This window comes from Pocillopora verrucosa, chromosome 13 (assembly GCF_036669915.1).
Source record: "Pocillopora verrucosa isolate sample1 chromosome 13, ASM3666991v2, whole genome shotgun sequence".
Classification (NCBI taxonomy): domain Eukaryota; kingdom Metazoa; phylum Cnidaria; class Anthozoa; order Scleractinia; family Pocilloporidae; genus Pocillopora; species Pocillopora verrucosa.
In genome coordinates, this window is record NC_089324.1 from 14,237,278 (window position 1) to 14,260,669 (window position 23,392).

Sequence of the window (23,392 nt, forward strand, 5' to 3'; positions counted from 1 at the left end):
TAGAATCTGAACGAATCCTCTTATTTCACACAATGCACTAATATTGCAATACTTTATTCCTTGTTTTTTCGTCGTTTTTTTTCAAATATAACAATCTATTTCACTGTCTCAAGCTGTTTGCCAAAACAAATTTGTCGACAGCTGTTGGAATTACTTTACATTGTAAGATCAGGAGTCACTTAAACAATTTACATAGGCTCCAGAGTCCATTTTGAATGACGAGCCACCGAATGAGGTGAATATTTACGTATAAATTAAACTAACACGAAGTAGCTCTAAGTGGTGCTGTTTGTTGGAGCAATTGTCAACTGGGCGTTGACAATAATCGGGAATTGCATTGGTTTTGCTAGACTTTCCTTTGTAATTGGTCCAGAAAACTGGCGCCATTCTCCCAACCAATCAGATGCAAAACCAACACCAACCTCGACATGGTCACACGCGTTTTCCCGCGCTTCAGACGGTTTGCTTGTTTTTACTTTGAGTTCTCATTGGCCCTTCAAGATGTCTTCCTTTCTTCTAATTGTAATTACTTTGGTTTTGTTTTAACGACACTTATCAAAAATCACCCTTTAATGTTCATGATTTATGTCTGTGAAAGATACCCCTGTGACCATTAAAATGAAGTAGTACTGTTAAGTGGTATTGTGTATCACGATGTACAAAGTAGTTCTCGTTTAAAAGTGCGTGGAAGAAACCCTTATGTCTAGAAGCCAATGAACAGAACTTCCGTGTGTTATTAAAACAGCATGCAGCCCGACACCGAGTCATTTTAGCCGGAGCCGGAGCGAGGGTTAAAATGATCTGAGAAGAGCCCAAAACATATCAGTATCCAAGAACACACACCGTCTTACTATTATAATCACTTTGGAAGGCATTAAGAAAATAAAAACTTTAAAAAAATGACCAAAAAAATTTTGAACAATCACGCGAGCGTGCGAGCGGGCTAAAGTACATTTTAGCACGCAAAATGCGCTACAATGCCCGACAAAGTGATAACAATTCTTGTTCTGCTGCAAGGTGTGGTTCCAAGGTTTAGCTATTTGGATGAAACCATGGTGGCGATCTTTAAACAAGAACTACTGATTTCATTTACATTCATGCCACACATTCGACAGTTTATTATGGGAAGCGATGAATTGTCAATGAAAATATTAATTATTTGAATTTGGGCTTTGTAGCTGGAGAACTAAGAAAGCCATAAATTGATCTTTTATCGATGAAACCTATCTACAACCTATGCCTTATCTACAGCAGTATTATACAATATAAATTTTCATTGTATGACTTATTGAAGCAAGCTGTCATATAAAATATCACTTGTTCAGAACGAACAAAATTCGAAAAAACAGAACGCCTCTATTGACAAGCTTAATTATTTACATATCGTAAAAAAACTCAATATCTTAGGCTTCATGTACACGCTTCTTTAAAATAATTTCAGAGTAACCAATTTAAGATCTCCGGTTGACTTAAATCTCTTTTGGTCTCATTGACACTAGTATCACAATTGTCAAACTCAAACCCACAAACCCAGAAACCCACACGCAACGGAAACATGGACCAGTGGGACCAATCAGCATCAAGCGCGCAAAAATTTTTGGCAGGCGCGCCAAATATGTACCAAGCGAAAAGAAAAGAGCGGGAAAAAATAAATTAAACTGACAAAACCTGAGTCAAGTGCAAGAAGCATGTGGCAATTGAGAGCGCGCCAATCATGTAACCGGTGAAAAGTGGAGGACAACTTGAAGTCAGATTCACGCTTGCCAAGCACGAAAAAAAGAACATGTGAACTATTTTGAAATCACTACTAATTTCAGATATCCTTGGAGGATCTAAGAAAACAACCAATTTCGTGTCGCGATATTTCCGCACTTGGACATCCAATGCTGAATATAGTTGTTCTCCAATAAGAGATTCAAGTTACATGTCTGGTAATTGTGACACTATTCTCAAGAGACCACAGAAAATAGGTCGGAAAATACATTGAAAGGGATTCCTTTAACTCTATGTTCATCGCAAGGAAGCCAGCCTCTTAGCTTAATACTCTCTTGGTACATACATAATTCCAACATAGCTCTACAAAGAACTGAAAATATCACTCCTGTTGCCAGAATGTTTGTAGTTATCACGAGCAAGCTTAAAAGTCCACGACTCGTGCAATCTTCAGTACAATTTCGTGAAAAGTCGGTGTCGGCTTTGAATGGCACGAAGAAGCAAAGAATCACATATTTATAAACAATTAGAGTACAATCATATGTAAATATTTTCTCGTCTTCTTCGTAGAGGAGTAAATCTAAAAAATATTGGCTTTAAAACTTTTATACTCTATACCACAGCCTCTCCTGTTAAGGATGTTTTTTTAGCCTCCACGTCTAACGACAAGAATTATCGGCAAAAATTTCATCGCTTGTAAAATGTATAATTAATACTACTGTGAAAAATTCTTCAACTCTCGCTCGTAGTTGAAATCAACGTCAATGCGTTCTAGTTCAGTTTGCTTCTCACTTTGTATTTTGAATTTCTCTTCTTGATGCTTGAAACTTCCCTTGATTATTCCATCGGGATGATAATGCCTTCGTATCACAGATCCTTAGCTTGCCCGCATCAAATGACCTTTAGCTCAACGTTTTTAATTGGCAATTTTGTTGTAAAGTATACTTTGATGATATTCCTAAGGATTGACTGCAAAGTCGTGATGAAGTTCATCACCCACTCTTTTCAAACGACAGAAAGTCCTTGACTTACAAGGATACCTCGTCATAGACATCGCTCGCTCTTTTCGATCGTCATAAACATGTCGTTACTGCGGAGTTTACAACGAAGGTGAAGTTCAGCAGTTCGTCAGCCGAAGGCCTTTGCCAAGAGTTCCTATGAAGCAGCGAGATTACTTAACCATAGTTGACAAAAAGGCGAAACCTGATGAAGCTTCTGTAACAAATCTTCATCCACTGCTAACACTAACAGCAACTGACAGAGATGCTACTACTATGAACTACTACCTGATCTCTCCTTCGACTTCCGCTCTCACTACCGCATGTAGTTCCTGCTTCTCCTAACTCCAGTGCCACCACTTCCTACTGAACATGACGCTGAACTTACCACCACTAGGCTTGCCAAAACCTGGGATAGCCAGCCATGCCGTAACTATCGTAAATATTTCTTTTCCTGATCTCCTTAATCAACAACTATCTCTTCTTTTGCATCTACAACAAGTAACGCATCTATCACTACATGGACTACCCCCGAAACAATGCCTGCCTAGTCTACCTACGTATCTCACTGCGGCAAGTGTTCTTGATTCATCTTCTCCCAATTCCATTATTACCACACCCTCCAGCATCTAAAGCTATCACCGCTTCTACCGAAGCCGTGGCTATCAACCTTGATATTGCCTGGCAAGGCTTTCTAAAGTTGCGTTCTCTCGTCCCAAGCAACTACTTCCTATGGCTATGGTCACCGGCATCCTTGCTCACTCTTTGCAATAATCTCTAGCTACAACCGCTAACGCCATCTTTAGAGACTACTGCTACTACTGACTTCTGACACTAATGCTGATGCTTCCATAGCTAATACTGCGGCATATAGGACTGTTGCTTCGTCTGTGTTTCCTTGATGCTGCTAATTTTTTCAACAACTACGTAGTGTAATTTCAACTTTTCCGTTTTTATGATTTTCCTTGGCAATACTATTGTAAAGCCGATTCTGCTCTGTTACTCTCTAAGAGTGCTGTTGCTGCTACCAACCAACACTTCCTGTTACGATATAACAAGCTACAGTTATCATTCTTCTGAGGAGGGTTAGTGTCTTCTCTTGAATTTGGTTAATTGAAACGGTCACAGTTTCCAAGACAAAGCAAGCTAGATAAAGCAGAATATCTCACCAAAACCAGCATGATGCCTAGCAACATCTTTGGAAGTATCGCAGGCTCATCGTATCATCAGAGCCAAAATTGCCACCTAGAAAATGTACCTGTGAATCTACGCTAACAAACGATCTTCCTCTGCCGCCCCCATCCTACCAACAAACACAACACTTTTCAGGAAAGTCCGTATCTAGGTACTCACTTTGTCAGAGTGGACTGAATAAACTCCCTGGCGTCCTCACACAGATCGTGCGGCAGCGAAGGCTCTGTAGGCTGCGTTGCAATCTTAAACAGGGCCGCCATTGGTTCGAACTCCGCCCATGGAGGCTTCGTCGTCAGCATCTCTACCACCGTGCATCCAAGACTCCTATACAAGAGACGAAGCAAGTTCGCAATCAAATTTCTCCTTAACGCCTTCAATAAAGCTGTTAAGTATTACATCATTAGACTTTTGAGAATTAAGTTTCACAACTGAACTCGTGCTGTACCAGATATCATACCAAATCTACACTGGAGACAAAGCAAATTCACAGTCAAAATTCTCCTTAACGCCCTCTATAAAGTTGAACAAGTATTACATTATTCAACTAAGGAGAATTTAGTTTCACAACTGAGCTTGTGCTTCACCAGATATCATACCACATTTACACGAGACAAATTAAATTCACAATCAAAATTCTCCTCAAAGCCCTCCAGAAAGTTGTACAAGTAGTACATCATTCGATTAAGGAGAATTTCGTTTCACAACTAAAATTGTGCTTCACCAGACATCATACCATATCTACACTGGAGACAAAGCAAATTCACAATCAAAATTCTCCTTAACGCCCTCTACAAAGTTGTTAAAACTTAATATAACTCGGCTTTTGACATATATTTTAAAAACATGACCGGTTCCTCACCAGATGTCAGCCTTGCGCCCGTAGCCTTCCCCGTTTATCACCTCTGGTGCCATCCAGTATGGAGTGCCATGAACTGATCGAAAACCAGTTTTACTTCGAATTGTCTGCGATATTGAAAGATGAAGGTGTTAAGACAAGGCAGTAGTACCACATAAAATTACTGGTCCGTGGCTTTAATACAAAAGAGCAAAAAACATCTTAACAAGACCTAAATTGAAAATTTCAAGGATCAGAAACGTTCAGAGTAACAAAGCACATTTTAAGTCTTCTTCTTCACTTAAGAACAAGGTTCAGTGATTGAGTACAGTTACCTGTAATCTCTTGGACGCTCCAAAATCGGCTAATTTCACATTACCACGAAGATCTCTAAGGATGTTTGCACCTTAATTGTAGAGAACAAAAAAACTGAATAAGTAGATTATATGATAATCGTAATTAGTTTCTTAATATCTCCAAAAGACCTATTTCTGTTGCTATCCTCAGCCAGTTTTGCTTAGTCAAGTATCAGGCCTCTTTTATACTCATGTGCGGTATTTTCATATTTCAATACGGGTATAAATTTTATCGATCTTCGCGCCTTTTTCGTTATGACAACAACTCCTGACAAATTTAAGCTATAGAATTTAAAGTTTTGACATCTCAAGGTTTGTCTGTAGCCCAGAGAAGTATCAGGTATATCGGCTTTCTAGTGCCAGACCCCTTAGGCCCTCCTTAAAAAATTAATGCCTAGGGCTTAGGCCACACAAAGGCTTCGTCAGAGAAAAGGCGAGCAATGAGTTAAAAAAACACATTAAAACATCTCCAGATCCATTGCTGTTTGAATTTCGATCTATGCAACAAGGATATATGTGCAATCAGCTCTGTATCATAGCACTCAATAGACTGTTTCTCTAGGGTGTAGTAATCTCATTCAGTTTACCTTTGATATCTCTGTGTACAATTAGAGTCGCGTGAAGGAAAGACACTCCTTCTAGAATTTGTCTTGTATATTTTCTCGTTAAACTCTCATTGAGAGCACCATGTTGTTTGATATGGTCGTGTACCGATGACTGTGGAATGTATTAAAAAAAGTATGCATTAGTTTCCAGAAGAGGAACAACAGAATGGTTAGCAACACACAAGTTTTGCATTAGAAACACTCGGCGCGTAAACGAGTTTTACACAACTAGACTGGGTGTCGAAGGAGCTCCTGAATTGCATAGGCCTTCTTTTCGGTCTGCTATTGGTCTTCAAATTATACCAGCCCCTCTTAACCAGAGAGACGTAAAACTGAAACCAACCGCGTTTCAACCGCGTTTTCCCGCGCTATCGGCCATTTGCCTTTATTCAGTTTAAGTTCTCATTGGCTTCTATTGATGTTACCCTTTGTTTTGATTGGATAATGTTACCATATGACCACTTTAGCTTTAATCTTATAAAATCATTTGAAACGAATCCTGGAATACACTTAATCAGAAAAATGACGGCTTAGAACCGCATAAAGATTTAAAAGGAACGCATTGAATGCTGAGCTGGCAAGGATACGAAACGGTCAGAACAGTTAAAGAAGACAACAGATGAATACAAGTTATACTTTTAAGTTAATTTTAATTAGGAAATTTGGACTAGTATCCAAACTGTGCACCTACGCCACCCCTAACCCAACGTTAACCCTAACTTGTTATCCGTTGACTCTTGTTGGGTTAGGGGAGGAGTAGATGCGTAGTTTTTCAGATACTGACATTGATCTGGCAATTCTCACCCCAGGCATGTATTCCATAAATATGTAGACATGCAGATCTGTCTGTTGTGTCCCATAGTATAACACTATTCTGTCGTGTCTGAGATTCTTTAAAAGATCGATCTCTGCTTCGAGAGCTTTCACTTCCTGAAGAAAACCAAAGAACCATAAAGCTTTAACACCAATCTTACGACCAGGCTACTGAGTGCTTTACAAAATGGCGGCGTCCACAGCCAAACTTTTACCAAATTTGGAGACAATTTTCGAACGATTAAGAGACTTGAAGAGAACTCAAGACGTGAAACGCCGTAAAATATTTATCCATACTTTTAAATAGTAGGGATAAAATTTCGTGGTTTATAGATCAAGCTTCTCTTTCAATGCTCTCCTGGTTTAACCCTATTGCGGCCAAGATCTCATTAGTAATTTTCCTTACTGTGTGCCATACAATTTTTATGATGTTACTTCGCCGGATAATTCGGTATTGGATCAACTAATAATCCCCTAAGACATTTTTTTTCGACTCTCATCTCTTGTATGCTTGATATTGTATCGATATTGTAAGGAAAAAATGCTATTTTGGTCACTTCCCACGTTGCTGGAAGTTGATGACAAACCTTTTGGGTCGCAGTGTTGAGGAGCCCAACTTCAACTTGTTTGACGGCTAATTCGCTCCCTGTATCATGGTCATGACACATGTATACCTATACAAGAAGAAACAACTCAAATTAATGACAATTTACCTACAACTAGTAAAATCATGACAGGAATTCTTCGTCCAAACAAAGACGCTTACACCCCAAGGGAAAAGGTCTTCGCTGTTCATTGCCTGAATCATATACTTTAGTTTGTTAATGCATGAAATCTAGTAATATCACTAGCAACATGAAATCCAGGCAAATGTGTTTTTCGCATGCATAGTAGTAAACAGAGCCGTAATATGGAACCAGAGGTGTTGATATCAAATGAAAAAAGTAAGTAAAAAAGGGGGCACTTAATATACTGAGGAAAGATGTAGCAATGTCAGTATTGTAAGTAATGTCAGCAGTGTAAGAGATTTAGACCTTGAAAAATGTTACGTTGGAAGTTAACGCTAGCTTCATGTATATAAAGTTAGTTTTTTTAAGCATTGTAGTGCAAGTATTATTAATGTTGGAAGAAATGTACGCAGCGTAAGTAACGTTTGTCCTGTAAGTAATGTTGCTTTACAATGTGAAAAAGGTCTGAGAAGATCAAGAAGTAACCAAAATAAATGTATCAAATCTTACCTGACCAAACGCTCCTGCTCCAAGAAGCTTCCCTTTCGTCCAGTTTCGAGGTACCTCAAGCACTGAGGGAAAAATTGTCCATCACAGAATTAATTGTCAGAAGTAAAACAACGTAATGATCCCAAAACTTGACTTTGAAGTCTCTAGGCCTTTAAATAAAGTGGAGCCACACTATATCATACTCCTTCGCATATCTTAAATATCATGTTGATTTGTAATAAGATTAAAGTAGTATTTGTGTGGCACAGCAACAGGCGTTTTCCTAATGATTAGAACTCTGGGCTTCAAGCCTTCTCCAGAGTTTCTATTTGGGAGTAAACACTGTACTTGCAAAGTGTCGCTTATACTCCACCCAGAAGTATAAGTGAGTAGTGGTTTGCTGCTAGGAAAACCGAACAAATACTAAACCGCATTTTGATTGGCTGCCGTACAACCAAACCCAAAGTAATCACAGCAGCCAATCAGAACAAAGGTAAATATCACAAGTAGCCAATAAGAATTCAAAGTAAAAAGGAGCAAACTACAGAAAGCGCGGGAAAACGCGAGTGACCAAGTCGCGGTTGGTTTTATTTTACTTTTGATTGGTTGAAAGTGTGGTGAGAGTTTTCTGCACCAATCACAGAGCGAATGAAAAGCAAAACCAATGCATTCGCAGATAAAGTTGCTCAATTCTTTTTACCTTTTGTTTCTGTTATTGACATGTCTTTAAGCTTCTGCACGGCGACTTCGAGCTCAGACTCTCTTCCAGGTCTTTTTGTGTTTATATCGATGTCAGCGATCAAACCACTACTGCTACTACTGCTGCTGGCAGGACTAATTTGCTGGTCTATTCTCATCGACAGCGGGATTGGTTTGCGAGAATTCTGTGTACCATTGTATCTTTGGCTTCCTGAAAAAGGATAAAAAAGAAAGAGATCAACTTACATGCTCGCTCACAGAAACCTGACTATGTTGTGGTTTGATAACACAAGACATTCAAACCAAGGATGAAAAAAAAAAAAAAAAAACCACTTTCACATTTCACCCAAGCTAGTCTCTCTCGTCTTGGATTTTTATGACCTTTCTGCCAAATTAAACTCATTCATGTTGTCAAAAAAATTTCAGGAAATGGCTAAAGGATATCAAAAACTTTGTTTAGAGGAAAACACATTGACCTGTATTTAGTACTTTTCGATCGAGCGTCAATCAAAAAAATCACAACAGCCAATCACAAGAAAGGAAGGAAGACACCTCTAAGAGCCAATGAGAACTCAAAGTAAAAACAAGAATACTGCTTAAAGCGCGGGAAAACGCGGGCGACCGAGACGTGATTAGCCTTAGTTTTGCATCTGATTGGTTGATAGAATGGCGCCAGATTTCTGAACCAATCAGAGAGCAAAGTAAAGCAAACCAATACAGTCTCGCATCACTTTGGACACTGCTGAAAATTGCTCAATGAGAAGGAGTTGAAGACGAAAGTTTATTGATCGTTTTACTTCTGTGTCATACCGTCATTATAGTCCACATCTGGTCCTCCAATCGTGTGACTTCTCCTTCTCGGGTACGTATGAGCTTTACAGTCGGTTATATCTTCTTCTGCAGATTAAAAAACCGGTATAGATTCAGTTTGTGTAAAATTGAAACATCTCAATTAAAAAAAGATCTGTGATCAGAGGCAAAAGAATAACTCTTCAAACAAAAATCCCGGAAATAATTTTGAGTCCACGTTTGAGTTTGAGTCCTTGTGAAGTTTGGACAATAGGACACTACTATTACCCAAAGTAAACGCATATTCAACACTTTGAACCCTATCAGTGACCAGCATCTAATTTCTCCTTACAATATCACCCCTGAATCAAACAATATGGTCACAAGAATAAAGGAAATGATCACCAACTAAAGAAGCTCTTGAGTGGTCAAAATATATTTCCTTGTCATCACCTTAGGAGATGTATAGAGAATCTGCATACTGATGTAGGGGTGTAATGGATTGAGGAAAAAAGAAAAAAACAGAGTATTTCTCCTTAAAAGAAACTCTACCTGAGGAAAACATTCCACTAGCCACCACCAGTGAGCTGTTTGATGCTGATCTTGTAGAGTTGTAAAATGATTGCATTTCTCCTCCACTGAAAAATAAATTGTAATTTTAACATTCATTTGTGTCCTTCTCTGGACACAGTTGAAAATTCGTCAGAAAAAGTACTTCATCTAGCCTTTCACTACCAATGGTGACCAGTAATCACTTCAGAAATGATATTGATATCTACATTACCTGTCCACAGAAAAGGATGATCCTCTCCAAGAACCTTCAGAGCTTGGACTGGAAACAACTCTTACCTAGAAACAAGGCAAGTAATAAGGATTACTGAAAATGGAAGAGATCTTCGCTGTAATGAACACTACTTAAACAGCAGTGACCTGTGGGTACAATGCTCTAATACTGAGCTAACAAGCCAACCAGGAGCTGGTCATTATGTTGGTTCCAAAAAAACCCATGAAGTGATGAATAAATGACTGTAAGTCTAAGAAAATCATATACACGAACTACCAATAGAGAAATGAATACAAAAAGCAATCTTCCCAGTAATGAACACTACTTTAGCAATAGTGAGAATAAGGCCTGAAAAAAAAATCAATAACAAGGATTACTGTTAGAGTAGAAGATGAAAATTTCCAATGCAGTTTCCAAATTTTTTATCAAGCAGTAAGTTCACGAGCACGCAATGTAATGGATCTAATTAACAAATGGATTCCATCTTTCCCTTGCTTCTGTTCAGTAGTAGATCGGAACAAAGAAATGGCATGTGAAGCAGAATACCTCATCACCTGATGAGGGCTAACAGTATGCCGTTGTAATTTTATAATCTTTGTTACTAACAACCAATCACATAGAGAGACATGCTATTGGAATAGACAACTACAGTAGATATACAGTTCACTACCATGAGTAACTACAAACATTTTGCGATTGTGTTCATTAATTACCTGACTGTGTGATAGCGGATCGTACCACATATTCAATCGTCTATGAAATCTGGGAACCACCTGAAGATAAAGGAGGAAAATTAAATCCATACTCACAACTAAATTTTCCAGAAAAGTCTGGTAAGATTAAGAACGAAAATAACTACCGCAAAAAAATTGCATATTCCTACAACAATTTTTGAAAAAACTACAGGATCACATTTGTTTTCTGATAAATACCTTCTGGCCTTTAGAACAGAGCATGAAAACTTTTGAATTTCAGCTAGCCCTTTGCCACCATGTAAAACAATTTGAAAATTTTCCTTTGTCTGCCACCTATTAACACCACCTTTCAGGCTGAAAATTTCGGGGGGGGGGGGGAGAGAAAGGGGTAATCAGAATTTTTGGATCAATATCAGTATCTAGGCAATTGCCCACCTACCCCTCCCCTGACCCAACAACAGTCAATTGATAACAAGTTAGGGTGAATGTTGGGTTAGGGGAAGGGTAGGTGGGCCATTGCTTAGATACTGATATAATGATCCGAATTTTTATAACTATTAACAAGATATATTTTTTTTCCCTCTTAGTCTTAGTCTTAGTCACATAAAAGATGAAAATATTTAGTAGAACATATAATTTTCAAGATTGATTATGAAGCATACCACATGATCTTGGCTTTCTGGTATAAATTCACCTTCACCCTGTAATAGAACCAAGAAAAATGTATTAACCCTTAAAACTTCTGTGAGTGACCAAGATGGAATTTTCCCCAGAATATTAATACAATATCGAGCATACAATCAAATAACAAGAATAAAGAAACATATCAACTAGGGGATTGTAAGTTGATTCAACACCAGATTCTCCAAACTAACATCAAAAGAACTGCATATCAGATGGTAAGGAGAATTACCAATGAGATCTTAAGGGTGGTTAATGGTGAGATGTATGAGGAAAAAAGGTTGATTCTTGGTTGAGTTTTTAAGTATGTGTCAAAGTGGAGTTTAAGGCTTAAACTTCAAAGAAAATAAAGTAGACTGATCCATTCCCTAAAGAGCTTGCAGATGACTTGAATCCTGATTTTTTTGTCAATCAACACTCAATCACAACTTACCCTGACCATATGGAAAGGCTGAGCTGGGAATTCATCATGATGGAATCCTGGAGGGGGAGAGTTTCGGCCTCTGGTGTTGATATTACTGGATGACATGTATTGCACATTGATGTATCTTGATAAACTTGGTGTGTTGGGTGGATCCACTGCCATGTAAGCGATCTCATCAGGGGTTGACTGAGACCTGGAGAGATGCCTTAAATCCTCATTAATCAGGAACTAAATATTGTGAGTGAGTATTTGAGTAAATATTAGAAGAACAAAAGGCTACACAAAATGTAAGGCAGGTTACCTGATTCCAAGTCCATAACTTCTTGGTTGTCTTTTTTTCTATTCATTTAAGAGAAATAACAAAATTACTCGTTACAAAAGATTGTCAGTTATACACATAGTAGGGTCTTGCCAACTATTTTAAATTCTGCAACTTTCTAAGCTTTTTGTCAAAATTTTCGACTCTTTCAGTGATCTATAATTGGGAAAAAAGGAGGCAAGTTCCTAATTAAAAGAAACTGCGGTGCAGCTGATGTTTCTTGTATTATCCTTCCCACAATCCTCCTGGTGAAAGGCTGATGCTGAAAACATCAGCTTTAGAAACTGTCTGCCAGGGTGGCCAGTTTATATTTTCAACCACATTGAAAAAACCAACTTATCCTATGATTGCAAAGCTAATTTCACAATGATAACATGGCCATAACTGTGGTAACTTACATGTAGCAACAATCCTTGCATTGAAAGGACAATTGATGAGAAAAAACATTAAAACCAAAACAATTTGTGACAGGGGATTTCTTAACTCTCACTTACATAGAAAGGTTTGCCAAAGAGAGATCCAACCTTTGGGTTGCTTGGAGGCATCACTGATGCATTTGGCACATTAGATTTGTGACTGGTGTAGTCACTGATGCCATTAGGTAGTGACAAGAGTATTCTAAGGCTGGTGAGGTGCTGGCTTCTGTCCAAGATTTCAATTGCTTTGTCAAGATCAGACTGGCTTACAAGAGGAATTGCATTCTAGAAGAAAAATAATGAGGGTCAACCTTTTAACCCTTTAACTCCCACGAGTGACAAAGACAGAATTTCTCCTTACAATACCAATACAATATCAACCAGAAAAGTGATAAGAATGAAGAAAAATATTAATTAGGGGATAATTACCGTATTTACCCGTGTATAATACGCGCCCATGTGTAATACGCACCCAATTTTTGACCAAATTTTTCATAAAAAAAGTTTTCACAGAAAAAAAAAAAAAACGTTAATTCTTCCTACAACTGACATTTCGCAGTGGTAAGTTTCGTTACCATTTCGAATTTCTTATCGCTTGTGATTACAGTAATACGCTTCGATCGTAATGTTTATCTCGTCAGCTGTTTCTTAAATACTCTACTAAATTTATTTATGGATCGAAATTGAAAAATGTTTCATCGGTAGATTATTTAACTCAAGCTAATAAAGACCAATTACTATTAGGCTTTTGTTACTTTCTTTGTTGTGTTTTTAACGTATGAAAATTAGGACGTGCTTGAAAAACAATAGAAACCGTGTATAATACGAACCGCGATTTTCATGATTATTTTTATAGAAAAAAAGTGCGTATTATACACGGGTAAATACAGTAGTTGATCCAATACTAAATTCTTTGAAATAACATTATAAGAATTGTATGGTTGACAGTAAGGAGAATAACAAATTTGATCTAAGAGTTAAAGGGTTAAACCCCTGAGAGTAACCAGCATCTACATCTAATTTCTCCTCACAGTACTACTGCTGAATCTTTCATTAATATCATGAGAATAAGGGATGAGATCCCCAAGTTAAGAAGCTATGATTGTTTAATGAATTCTCCTTGTCAGTATTAAAAGAATGTTTAGAGAAAAGTATGGAGAAAACTGATACTGATGTAATAACTTAATCCGAATTTAGCAGAAGTTTGTTCACAAAGCAGTGTCTAAGTTTACTGCTTCAAGGTAAAATTTGGAATTTGGAGCTACAGCTAATAATGTTTCGACTAAAGAAGGTTCTTGTAGAATATTTCAACCAAATTAAAAACCTGTTAACCTAACTGGGGTACCTTTCACTTATAACAAAAGAGAACAAAAACACACCTCATTGCTGACATAGTTCATCGACAGATCCTGACCATACGCTGTCTTGACTTTTGAAAGTAACTCAGATAGAATCACAGGTCTGGCGATTGGAATGATTCTAATAACAGAAAATAAAAGTTAACATTGATAACAAGGCTGAGTCAATGTGTTGTGTTCTTTGGTAAGAAACTTTACTCTAACTGGGCTTCTCTCTCCACCCAGAAGTATAAATGGGTAGTAACAGTGAACTGTTAAGGAAGTCTAGTCAAATGCTGAGGAGGGGGGGGGAGAGGGTTAACCTTATGATGGACTACCATCTCAAACAGGGGAAGACTTAAATATTCTGTACCCCTTCATGCTAGGGAGACTGGAATAAGCACCAACCAGGTGGACCACTTAGGTTGAGTACAAACTTTACCTAAACCAATCTTGATACAGTGAAAATGAAAAGGTTTACTGTAACTCATTTTCTATGAATCCTTACCTCTTTTCACCTTTAAATTCAAATTTGATGCGAACTTTCTGTTCCATCATGTGAATATTGTTGTTCACATTTTTTGCTCTGTGGGTCTGAGATCTGGAGGATTCACTCCCAGGGCTGAGGTATCCACTTTCCAGATCATCATCTGCGTGAATAATTTCAAGAATCAATATCATTTTATTTTTTCACCATTAAGTTAACTCTTCAGCACTTAACCTTTAAAGAAGAAGAAGTGATAGCATATTAGTTCTCCCTATATCATCCATACATTCTTCAGCCAACAAGTGATGAGAATAAAGGAAATGATCACTACTGCTCATTTAAAAAATTCTCTTTGTAAGAACAACAGGAAACAAATTTATAAATAAAACAGTGCAGAGAGTAAAGTGTACATATTGGTAAAAACAGCTAAATCTCCGACTCCTAGAAGTGATTAACATGCAACTTCTCCCTATAATATTCATATATTATCCAGCAAACAGGTAATGAGAACATTCAAACTAATCGGATAGAAATTCTTGTCTTGATCTAACACCAAATTCTTGTAACTACTTTGCAAGTAAATGTGTAGCAGCTAGAGAGGAGAATTAACAATCAGATCTTGCCTCTTATCAACTACATTGGCTACTCATGAACCTTGAGTAATGGGAATGATAAAAAGAAAACTATATCAGTCTGAATTTTCATTAATTACAGAATTCTTCTTACAAATTACATGTACCTTAAAGTTTATAGAATGGTAAAATGAGATTTTCAGATTTCATTTGGACTTAACAGCCATCTTAATCACATTTATTAAGCGTACTGTCAATGGGCACCAAAGACTTCAAGTAAACTTTATTTGACAAATTTACATCATGGGCAATCCTGTATGGAATGATCAATGTAAGTTTCTACACAATAATAATTGATTTTAACATAGAGAAACTTCTTTTGATCACTCCACAACTGGCTAAATTATTTAACTACAAACATGGAGACTTTAATTTCTGGAATCAACTTAAACGGAAACAAAGCTAATGGGAATTTAATGGGATCTGACATATCTTTTTAAATTAAGTTATAATTTGCTACTATATCTATAAAACTATAGCCTTTTTGTGTATTACTAGTTTTCTAATAGTATTGCAAGTAGCCTTTATCATTTCATTAATTAGATATACCCAATTCAGCCTCTGGCTACCAAAATATCTAAAAAAAAGTCTATCTAACTCTCTAAGCCAAAACAAAATTGTCTGACCTCAAGGCTTGATATTGAAAACAAATTGATATTCTAAACATGTTTTCAACTAACAGGGTTGAAGTAAACTATAAGTTAATTTTCAGAAGGAATATTTACTCCAATTTACTCTCATAAAGAACTCAACTTTTCTTTGGCTACATTTTAAACAAAACTTTTTTTATGATAAACAAGTGAGGGGCACTGCACAAATCGAAATGGTAAAAACATGTTTTATTTCTTGCATAAATACCAATGACAGATGAAAAAGTTGTCCTTAATAAATCTAATTAAAAAACCCATTTGGATGGTTTTTGCAACTGAGTGAGGAATTTACAATTACAAGCATGTAAATTGTAAAGTAAATATACTGTAAAAGGCTTTCCAAGCCACACAAAGATCTCCCAAAATAACAAAAACTGTCTGCTGTTTTCCTTCAATTCCTTTGCATTCTGAGTATTAAATTTCTCCTGGAAACTAATCTCCACGCACAGTCAACAAATTGTGACTCTGACAAGATTTTCGATTTTCAAATGCGAAACAAAGCAAACCATAAGCTTAAAAATTTGGTTTTATTGACTGTTTTCACTTGATAATCTAACTTAGTCACTGTAGTGGAGAGTTTCTAAAGTTGATGTTTTGAGTACTAGCCAGAGATTTTAATAAGTGAAACCAGAGATTTACCCACTGGAAACAGCCTTGAGTTCACTGGATAATGTAACTTGGTCACAGGAAAGAGTTTCTAAAGCTGCCATTTGGAGTGTAAGCCAGAGATTTTTATACGTGAAACCAGAAATTTTCTCTCTAGAAACAGCACTTTATATTTGAGTTTGGTCCTTGGAAAATTTCCATATTATTGAGCAGGAAACGAAACCGCATCAAAAGGTGAAATAGAAGACCAAGGAACATGCACTGTACACATGCATCAATATCCAGCAGGCTACAATGAATAATTCACGTAGAGAATCTTAGGTGTATCATCTTGACACCTCTTAGGAAGACACAAATTTTTAAAATCCTTTAAAATAAGGGTATGTTGACTCATTGATGTTGACAAGCTAACATTACTCACAATCAGTGTAATATTAAGTCCACTGAGGAAAAGTAAATTATCATTTAAATGAAGCTTGACAGATCAGCTATCTTAGCAGTGATTAACTAATTTGATGGAGTAAAAGTTACATGTCAAGGAGTAGCAGACGGTTTACTACTTTAAAAATGATTAAATTAGTGAAAACGGATGTTTTGGGGCAGTGAGCCGAGTTGTTTACAGTGTATGTTGTTGATCTTCAAAGATGAAGATATCAAAAATGTGAAGTTAATTAAAGAGGTTTATTAAGAATGGTTTGCTAAGTTTCACCTTAACCCAATTTGTCAAGTTAATTTTGACATAGGGAAGAAGTGTCAAGTCCTCGTAGATTTTATTGGCAAGGAAGAGTGTTTTGATCCTTAGGCAATATGAATGTAAAGTAATATTTATTGAAAAGTGAAATTTAGAGAACCAGACAGAATAATTAGTCTTCTCTTTGTTCTACTCTACAATAGAGTTTAAGCCATGGGATTACGAGCTATTTTTAATTTCATGATACAAATTAATGCGCGCTGATATGAATGCTGCTTTGGGGAATCAGGTTTCAAAGTAAATAATTTTTCTTAGAGAAAAACAAAAAATTTTGTGGAAGATTCAAAGCATGACCAACGGCTGCAAGGAAGACTGCCTATAAGTCAAGTATATTTTTCCTTTGGGTCATGCGATCACAGCACGTTAGATTGGTAAAACTCCAAGATTTTCTCACTCGAAATCTCATTAGCACAGTTGGCGACCTAAAGAAACGGCGAGTCTAAATCCGGAAAAAAATGCGTCCTTGTGGGATAATTTGGTCTTTTTGAAAAGGAAATAACATCAATAAACAGAATCCCTCGTACATAAATACGCTTACATGCTAATGACGCATTATTATAATTTGTTCGCGAGCGACAACTTTAATTTAAATTTTCACCTATGACATTCGATTTTCCCAAATATGGAAGCAAAATTCTCCTCCGGATGATAAAAATTCTGTAATCGGAGGGACAAATCAATGTAGTGAGAGGTTATCCCCTTTGGATGTTTGGACAAACAACTCATCCAAAGGTTTAGGTGTATTAAGAAAAAACAGTGCACTTAGGTTTAAAGGCCAAAATGTATTTGGTGCCAGAGGCATGTTTTTTGTGCGATCGAACGTTCTTCACACGAGAACCTCGACAATAAAATATTAACATACCACCACGCACCAAACGCTGAAAATGTGTGCGATCGATCTCTAAAAAACTTATCGCCGAAAGCACGAAAATAACCTTACAGTACTTAAGTGCGGAGCGTAAAATAACCAGAACATTAGACACAAACTTGCACTAAAGGATTTCATTCACGGTCACATTCTGATATGTATACAGCTGACAAAAAATATTGCACACTTGTCTCCAACAACTTTCGCTCACTACTAAGTTTTTAAAATCAGTGGAGCTAGAGTCATTTTCAGGAATACAGCAAAGAGAAAACGAGGCTCGACGATTATCCTGTAAAGTTCCTTAGAAAATCGAACGTAGTCGATGTAAAAGGAATTCTGTCATCCGTTTGAATTCAATCGGAAATATATTACCAAGTCCTTCATTTGTCTGCCAGCCGTAACGAGGATACAGAACTACGAGATCTAAATTTAATGCGCAAATGTTCACGAACTATACACGAGTGTCACACATTGTACAAACATAAAACTCAGGCTTTTGTGAAATCAGAACGTACGCGAGACCACAAACGAACATGAAAATACACAATTAGTGTTGGACGAGGCACCGCTGAGCGAAACGGAAATTTACAACTCGTGCTCAAACGCTTAAAAGAAACTTAAAAATTGCATATTGCGACAACAGAGGACCAAGGCTACGGTCCATTTATGTAATTAAGAAACAACTAGAGAGACTCCTTTAAAGAAAAAAAAAGCAATACTTGCATTGTACCTCCCCAGCGAAGCGGAAGACAAAATGACATTTCATAGCAAGAGAATTCTACTGAAAGTTTCAAGCAGTGACTCGAAATACACTGGCTTGTAAAAATCGATAAGAGGAGTAGCTTTATCCACTAGAATTCTAGAATAAGTCCTTACCCATTTCAAAATATCCTCTCTTCACTTGCTGAAAAATTTCAAGAGTCCATGAACTCTACATAACAGACGCAATTGTTAAGATTCCCTCCGATGATGTCTGAGAGATTCGAAGACTGTTTTCCTGTGGCGTGAGCAAAATCGCATTTTCGTTACACAGTGATAGAGATACCCTTCTTCATTCTTTTCGAGATAATAGATACACGCTTGCAGCGGGACATTTCAAAGATCACTTGTTGACAATAGCAAGACAAAATATATACAAAACGAAATCTACAGCGCTTACCTTTTCTATAGAAACCCGCTAGCTGAGTGTCTTGTGTGCGCGCCGTTTTAACAAACATGCGAAGATGTGTTCAAAAGGGAAATATCATACAGCTGCGTTTTTCTAGTTGTCCATCATCAAACGTCAGGTATCGTTCCCAAGTTACTAATGTCAGTGCAGGCGAACTTTAATTTCATTGCAAGTGTGGGAAAAACAGCGAAGACCTTCTGAATCGTCGATCAGGGAAATTGAATACATTCTCATCCCCAGGTTCCACTGAATTATGCCTAGAACGCCTTGTAGTTTATTGCAAGGTTTTCGGGTTATCTTCGTCTATAATCGTGAGGTTTCGGAAAGTTTTAAAACAATCTGTTCACCAATCCACACAAAAATTGCAATCACATGAGCATGTACTTTTATAGAACGGGCAAGGTAAAACGCTAAAAAGTTGAAAAGGATAGTGTTTTTCTTTTAATTTTGTTTTTATTCTTGGGTCTTGACCATGTTATTTGAAGTCTGCTCATCCCAAAGTAAAATTTTCTATTGCGTATACGTGTGTAATAACTTTTTGGAAGACCTTTTCAAGAACGGAAAACTCACTCAACCTTGCACTTTCGTTTTCGATTTAAAATTCATTTCCTTTGAAGAAATCCGCTGACAGAGGCAATTTCAATGAGATGTCTGTGATTTATGGCAGCGAAGATCTAAACTTTTTTCGGCTCACAAAATGCATTCATGATTATTCGACGGCAGCACTGAGAAAGGTGTTCATACAAGAATGGAATAAGATTTATGCTTCCTCTCCATGGCAAAATGACACTTCGAGTGGATCACAACTGTTAGCGGAAGAGATGCCACCGCATCACTCTCGACTTTTTGATCCGGTGTATTGTAATGATTACCGAGATGTCAAGAATCATTTGTCCAACGGGAACATCGAAACTTGGGACATAACCACACTAGTTTTTGCTCTAAGTTACTCGCACGCTCTTGGTCCCACTCGAGGCACAGTCTACGGGAAGAGAATTTTAAACGCTATACATCAAATTCGAAGGGTTAGAAATGCAATGTCGGCGCACGCTGCAAGAGCATCGATATCTCACGCCACATTCAAGACAAGCGTGATGACTTTAATAACAGCTGTTCAAGGCTTGCTTTCAAAATCTGATCCGATTGTTGAAAATCTTCAGCAAATGCTGACTGAAAGGGAATTCAACACGAACGAACTTCTAAACTACAAAAAATGGTTGAAAAACGAACATGATCACTCGCGGTCGCTTGAAAGGGTTGTGAAAACATTAGAAGAAAAAATTGAAGAGAGACCTGGGCACAAAAGGAAAACTCCACGGGATGAGACCAGGAATTTAAGTTCAGAACGCCACAGAAGGAACGACGCCAAACAATTGGCTACGACTTCTATTGATCAAGTGCCTTCAAAATGGAAACTAAACATTTTCACCAAGGGAAGGTACATCAGACTGATAGATAAATCTAATTCATTATCTTTCAATTTTTACTGGGAAGATCTCGAGAAGTTTTTGCAAGGATTTAGCGGCAATAGGGATGTAGAGATATTTGCTCAAATCCAAGCAGCTTGCGCGCTCAACCAGCGCTCAAGAAAGGAAGACTCGCTGAAGATGCTAGATGGCCTGAAGTCCTCTTGCGGTTTCAACAGAGAATACGGGTATGTGCGTTTAAGCATGAAATTTAAGAAATTCACACCTATGCTCATATATCAGTTAGCAAAACGAGGAACGAAATTAAATGGCGGAGTGACATGAACGAGGGGGGCCTGGGAAGGGTTATACAGCGAAACCACCGCCCAGTACCGACGCGCCGTTCGTTAATTTCGCTCCTCTTCACTAACTGAACGGCTAGAGTGACACTAGAGCAGCCCAAGCTAATACTTAGCCCTTTATCTCCCAAGATCTGATCGTTAATTCTCCCCTTTAGCTGCTAAACACTTCTTTGTAAATAAGTTACGAGAACTTGGTGTCAGATCGAGATAAAAACTTCAACCTGATAAGTTTCCAATGAGAATGGAACACTAAAACAAAACAACCAATCAGATTTCAAGAAATTTTTTAGAGCAACCTATCAAGTTGTAGGAAAATGCAAGACAAAAAGGCTATTGTAAAGCAATTTTGCTACTGTAACGAAGTCTCCAGAAATCAATGGAACATTGATTAACCATAACGCTATCGCATAAGCTGAGCTAGAATCTTCTCCATATTCCGGAACATTCTATTGAGTTATTTTCAGGATATGTCATAATTAGTGTCTAGAATGTTCTTGCTGCTAAAAATAGTGTTTCAGAAATAAGTATGATGTAATCGGCTACTATAAATAAGGTCCGAGGTCGTAAGGTTTTCGGAAGTTTAAGATAAATAATAAGTGTTTAAAAAGGAAAACAAGAATCTTCTCTAGGCTTCTTGACACTACTCCCGTTGTTCTGTTAAGAAATTGCGGCTGTTGACCAAAATCCAGTATTATAATTATTGAATTACGTGGTCTCAGTATGAATGTAAAGACGTGTCGTTCAAGTTTATTCCGAAATCATTCTTTAAGTATCAAACTAATTATAAATTGATCTCTTCATTTACCATTATATCGTTTATAAAAACTAACAAGGGGAATAATGAACGCATGATGATCGCACAACATAGGCTATTAAATGCACTCGTATTGACCAATGAGATTTTAGAATTTCGTACAGCGTACAAAAACGTAGTCATTTCCTTGAATGATTAATTTTGTTTTAATTTTTAGGTTTTTAGCACATGCAAGGATAAGAATATGTATGGCATTCGTTTTACATGACATGGGAAACGACGACGAAGCTATGAGAGAGGCTGACGAAGCAGATAAGATGCTAAGAGATGGGGAATGCTTTGAGGATTTTGTAGAGATACACAACGTGAAAGCAAATATCATCTTATCTAGAAGCAAGAACAGCACAGAAGATCGCAAACTCGTTCTGTTTCATTTGAACAGTTCACTCGATTTTTGCGGGAAAGTCTCAGTTGATAAGAGTGTTACCATGGTACAAGTGACATTGCGCAATGCTCTGGTTCATTTAGGTTATTATCAGCATGGTATTGCCAAAGAAGTGTCAAAATCTGACGTTGATGTCGCCGGGACTGTTTTGAGCCGTATTTCATCTCGACAAATCGAGAGATTGTCCGAGAGAAGCAAAATTTACTACAACTATTGTCAGGCATTGCTTGCCTTCAGGAAAGGTGATTATGAGAAAGCAAAGAAATTGGAACAAAGAGCAAGACGAAAATGTGAGCTGCAGTCTCTACATAACGAGATACAACAGCTTGATATGCTGAGAAGCCTCTTCAGTGAACAAGCGGAGGAGATAACGAGTGAGGGAGCCAACATATCCGGATAACGAGCGACTAGATTTTCAATGAAGAGTGCACGATAAACAGATAACCGCCCTAACATAAACCGACGTGCGAACGAACTTCAACGAACTAGAGACTGCCTCGTGCCCAGACCTCTCCCTGCTGAAAAAATGGACGTACATTCGTGAACCGCCTGTGGAAGAGAATGGGTTGACGAACTAAAAAAAAAAAAACACAACATACATAGCTACATTGATAAAACTGATTTCAAAATTTTTCCTCTAAACACAATTATCCCCGCCATCGCAAATATAACCTCACTACCATAAATCAAACTCAGAAATGGTCGTTCCATCAGATTTACTGAATTCTTAAAACATTATGGCCAGTTTTTTCATAATCCGTGACTGCATTGGTGTGGCTTTCCTTCGCTCTGTGATTGCTCCTGAAAACTGACGCCACTCTCTCAACCAATCAGAAGCAAAGCTAAGAACAACCAGGACTTGGCCGCCCGCGTTTTCCCGCGCTTTGGGCAGCTCTCATTGGCTCTTCAAGATATCTTCTGATTGGATGTTGTAATTACTTTGGTTTTGATTTTACTAAACTCAATCGAAAAACTTTCTAGACTGATACTATTGATTAACCCTCTAAACCCTAAGAATGACTAACATCAAATTTCTCCTACAATATCACCCCTGACTCACACACTGAGGTCACAAAAATAGAGGAAGTGATCACCAACAAAAGAAGCTTTTGATTGGTAAACAAATTCTCCATGTCAGCACCTTAGGAAATGTATAAAAAACTGTAAGGAGAATATTGTTATGGGTAATTGTTGTTGCTTATAGAAATTTCCAAACTGTTGAGTCATGCTGACTTGCATAACGAAGAACTTCCCAGAACATTTTATCAAGTCACGTACTTATTATGTAATACTAAAATAGTTCTTAAGTAAGCTTTTGGAATGTTCCAGAACACTTTGTGAATATATGAATAAAGACTCGCTTATGTAGTAGAAAGTAGATGTTATCG

General features: G+C 37.5%; 2 protein-coding genes across 3 annotated transcripts; one reads left to right on the forward strand and one right to left on the reverse strand.

The window, feature by feature from the left end:
* Positions 1 to 38: 38 nt before the first annotated feature.
* LOC131770786 (mitogen-activated protein kinase kinase kinase 3) lies at positions 39 to 19,241 on the reverse strand. Of its 2 annotated transcripts, none has more exons than XM_059086507.2 (21): positions 19,029 to 19,241; positions 18,746 to 18,866; positions 14,384 to 14,525; positions 13,918 to 14,017; positions 12,617 to 12,823; positions 12,105 to 12,142; positions 11,813 to 11,996; positions 11,361 to 11,399; positions 10,717 to 10,776; positions 10,004 to 10,068; positions 9,772 to 9,857; positions 9,241 to 9,327; positions 8,432 to 8,641; positions 7,753 to 7,814; positions 7,102 to 7,188; positions 6,506 to 6,631; positions 5,684 to 5,813; positions 5,076 to 5,146; positions 4,765 to 4,868; positions 4,065 to 4,229; positions 39 to 2,868 (listed from the first exon to the last, which is right to left on the reverse strand). In XM_059086507.2, exons 2-21 carry the CDS (start codon positions 18,747 to 18,749, stop codon positions 2,787 to 2,789), a joined length of 2,049 nt encoding a protein of 682 aa, XP_058942490.2. In that variant the 5' UTR covers positions 18,750 to 18,866; positions 19,029 to 19,241; the 3' UTR covers positions 39 to 2,786. The 2 variants fall into 2 exon arrangements, with proteins under 2 accessions (XP_058942490.2, XP_058942489.2); XM_059086506.2 differs by having other exon boundaries at positions 11,813 to 12,008.
* A 443-nt stretch (positions 19,242 to 19,684) lies between these two features.
* On the forward strand, positions 19,685 to 23,377 carry LOC131770762 (uncharacterized). Its single transcript, XM_059086481.2, has 2 exons — positions 19,685 to 20,691; positions 21,777 to 23,377. The coding sequence occupies exons 1-2, from the start codon at positions 19,685 to 19,687 to the stop codon at positions 22,402 to 22,404; spliced, it is 1,635 nt and encodes a 544-aa protein (XP_058942464.2). The 3' UTR covers positions 22,405 to 23,377.
* The last annotated feature ends 15 nt before the right edge of the window (positions 23,378 to 23,392 follow it).

Excerpts from the sequence above, each read along its gene's own strand:
- LOC131770786 (XM_059086506.2), bottom strand. Across the intron at positions 8,642-9,240 it reads AGATGTGGACTATAATGACG|GAAGCCAAAGATACAATGGT; the intron begins GTATGACACAGA and ends ATCCTTTTTCAG. Across the intron at positions 5,814-6,505 it reads TTATGGAATACATGCCTGGG|TCATCGGTACACGACCATAT; the intron begins GTGAGAATTGCC and ends TACATTCCACAG.
- LOC131770762 (XM_059086481.2), top strand. The coding sequence starts at position 19,685 with ATGTCTGTGATTTATGGCAGCGAAGATCTAAACTTTTTTCGGCTCACA. Across the intron at positions 20,692-21,776 it reads GGTTTCAACAGAGAATACGG|GTTTTTAGCACATGCAAGGA; the intron begins GTATGTGCGTTT and ends TTTAATTTTTAG.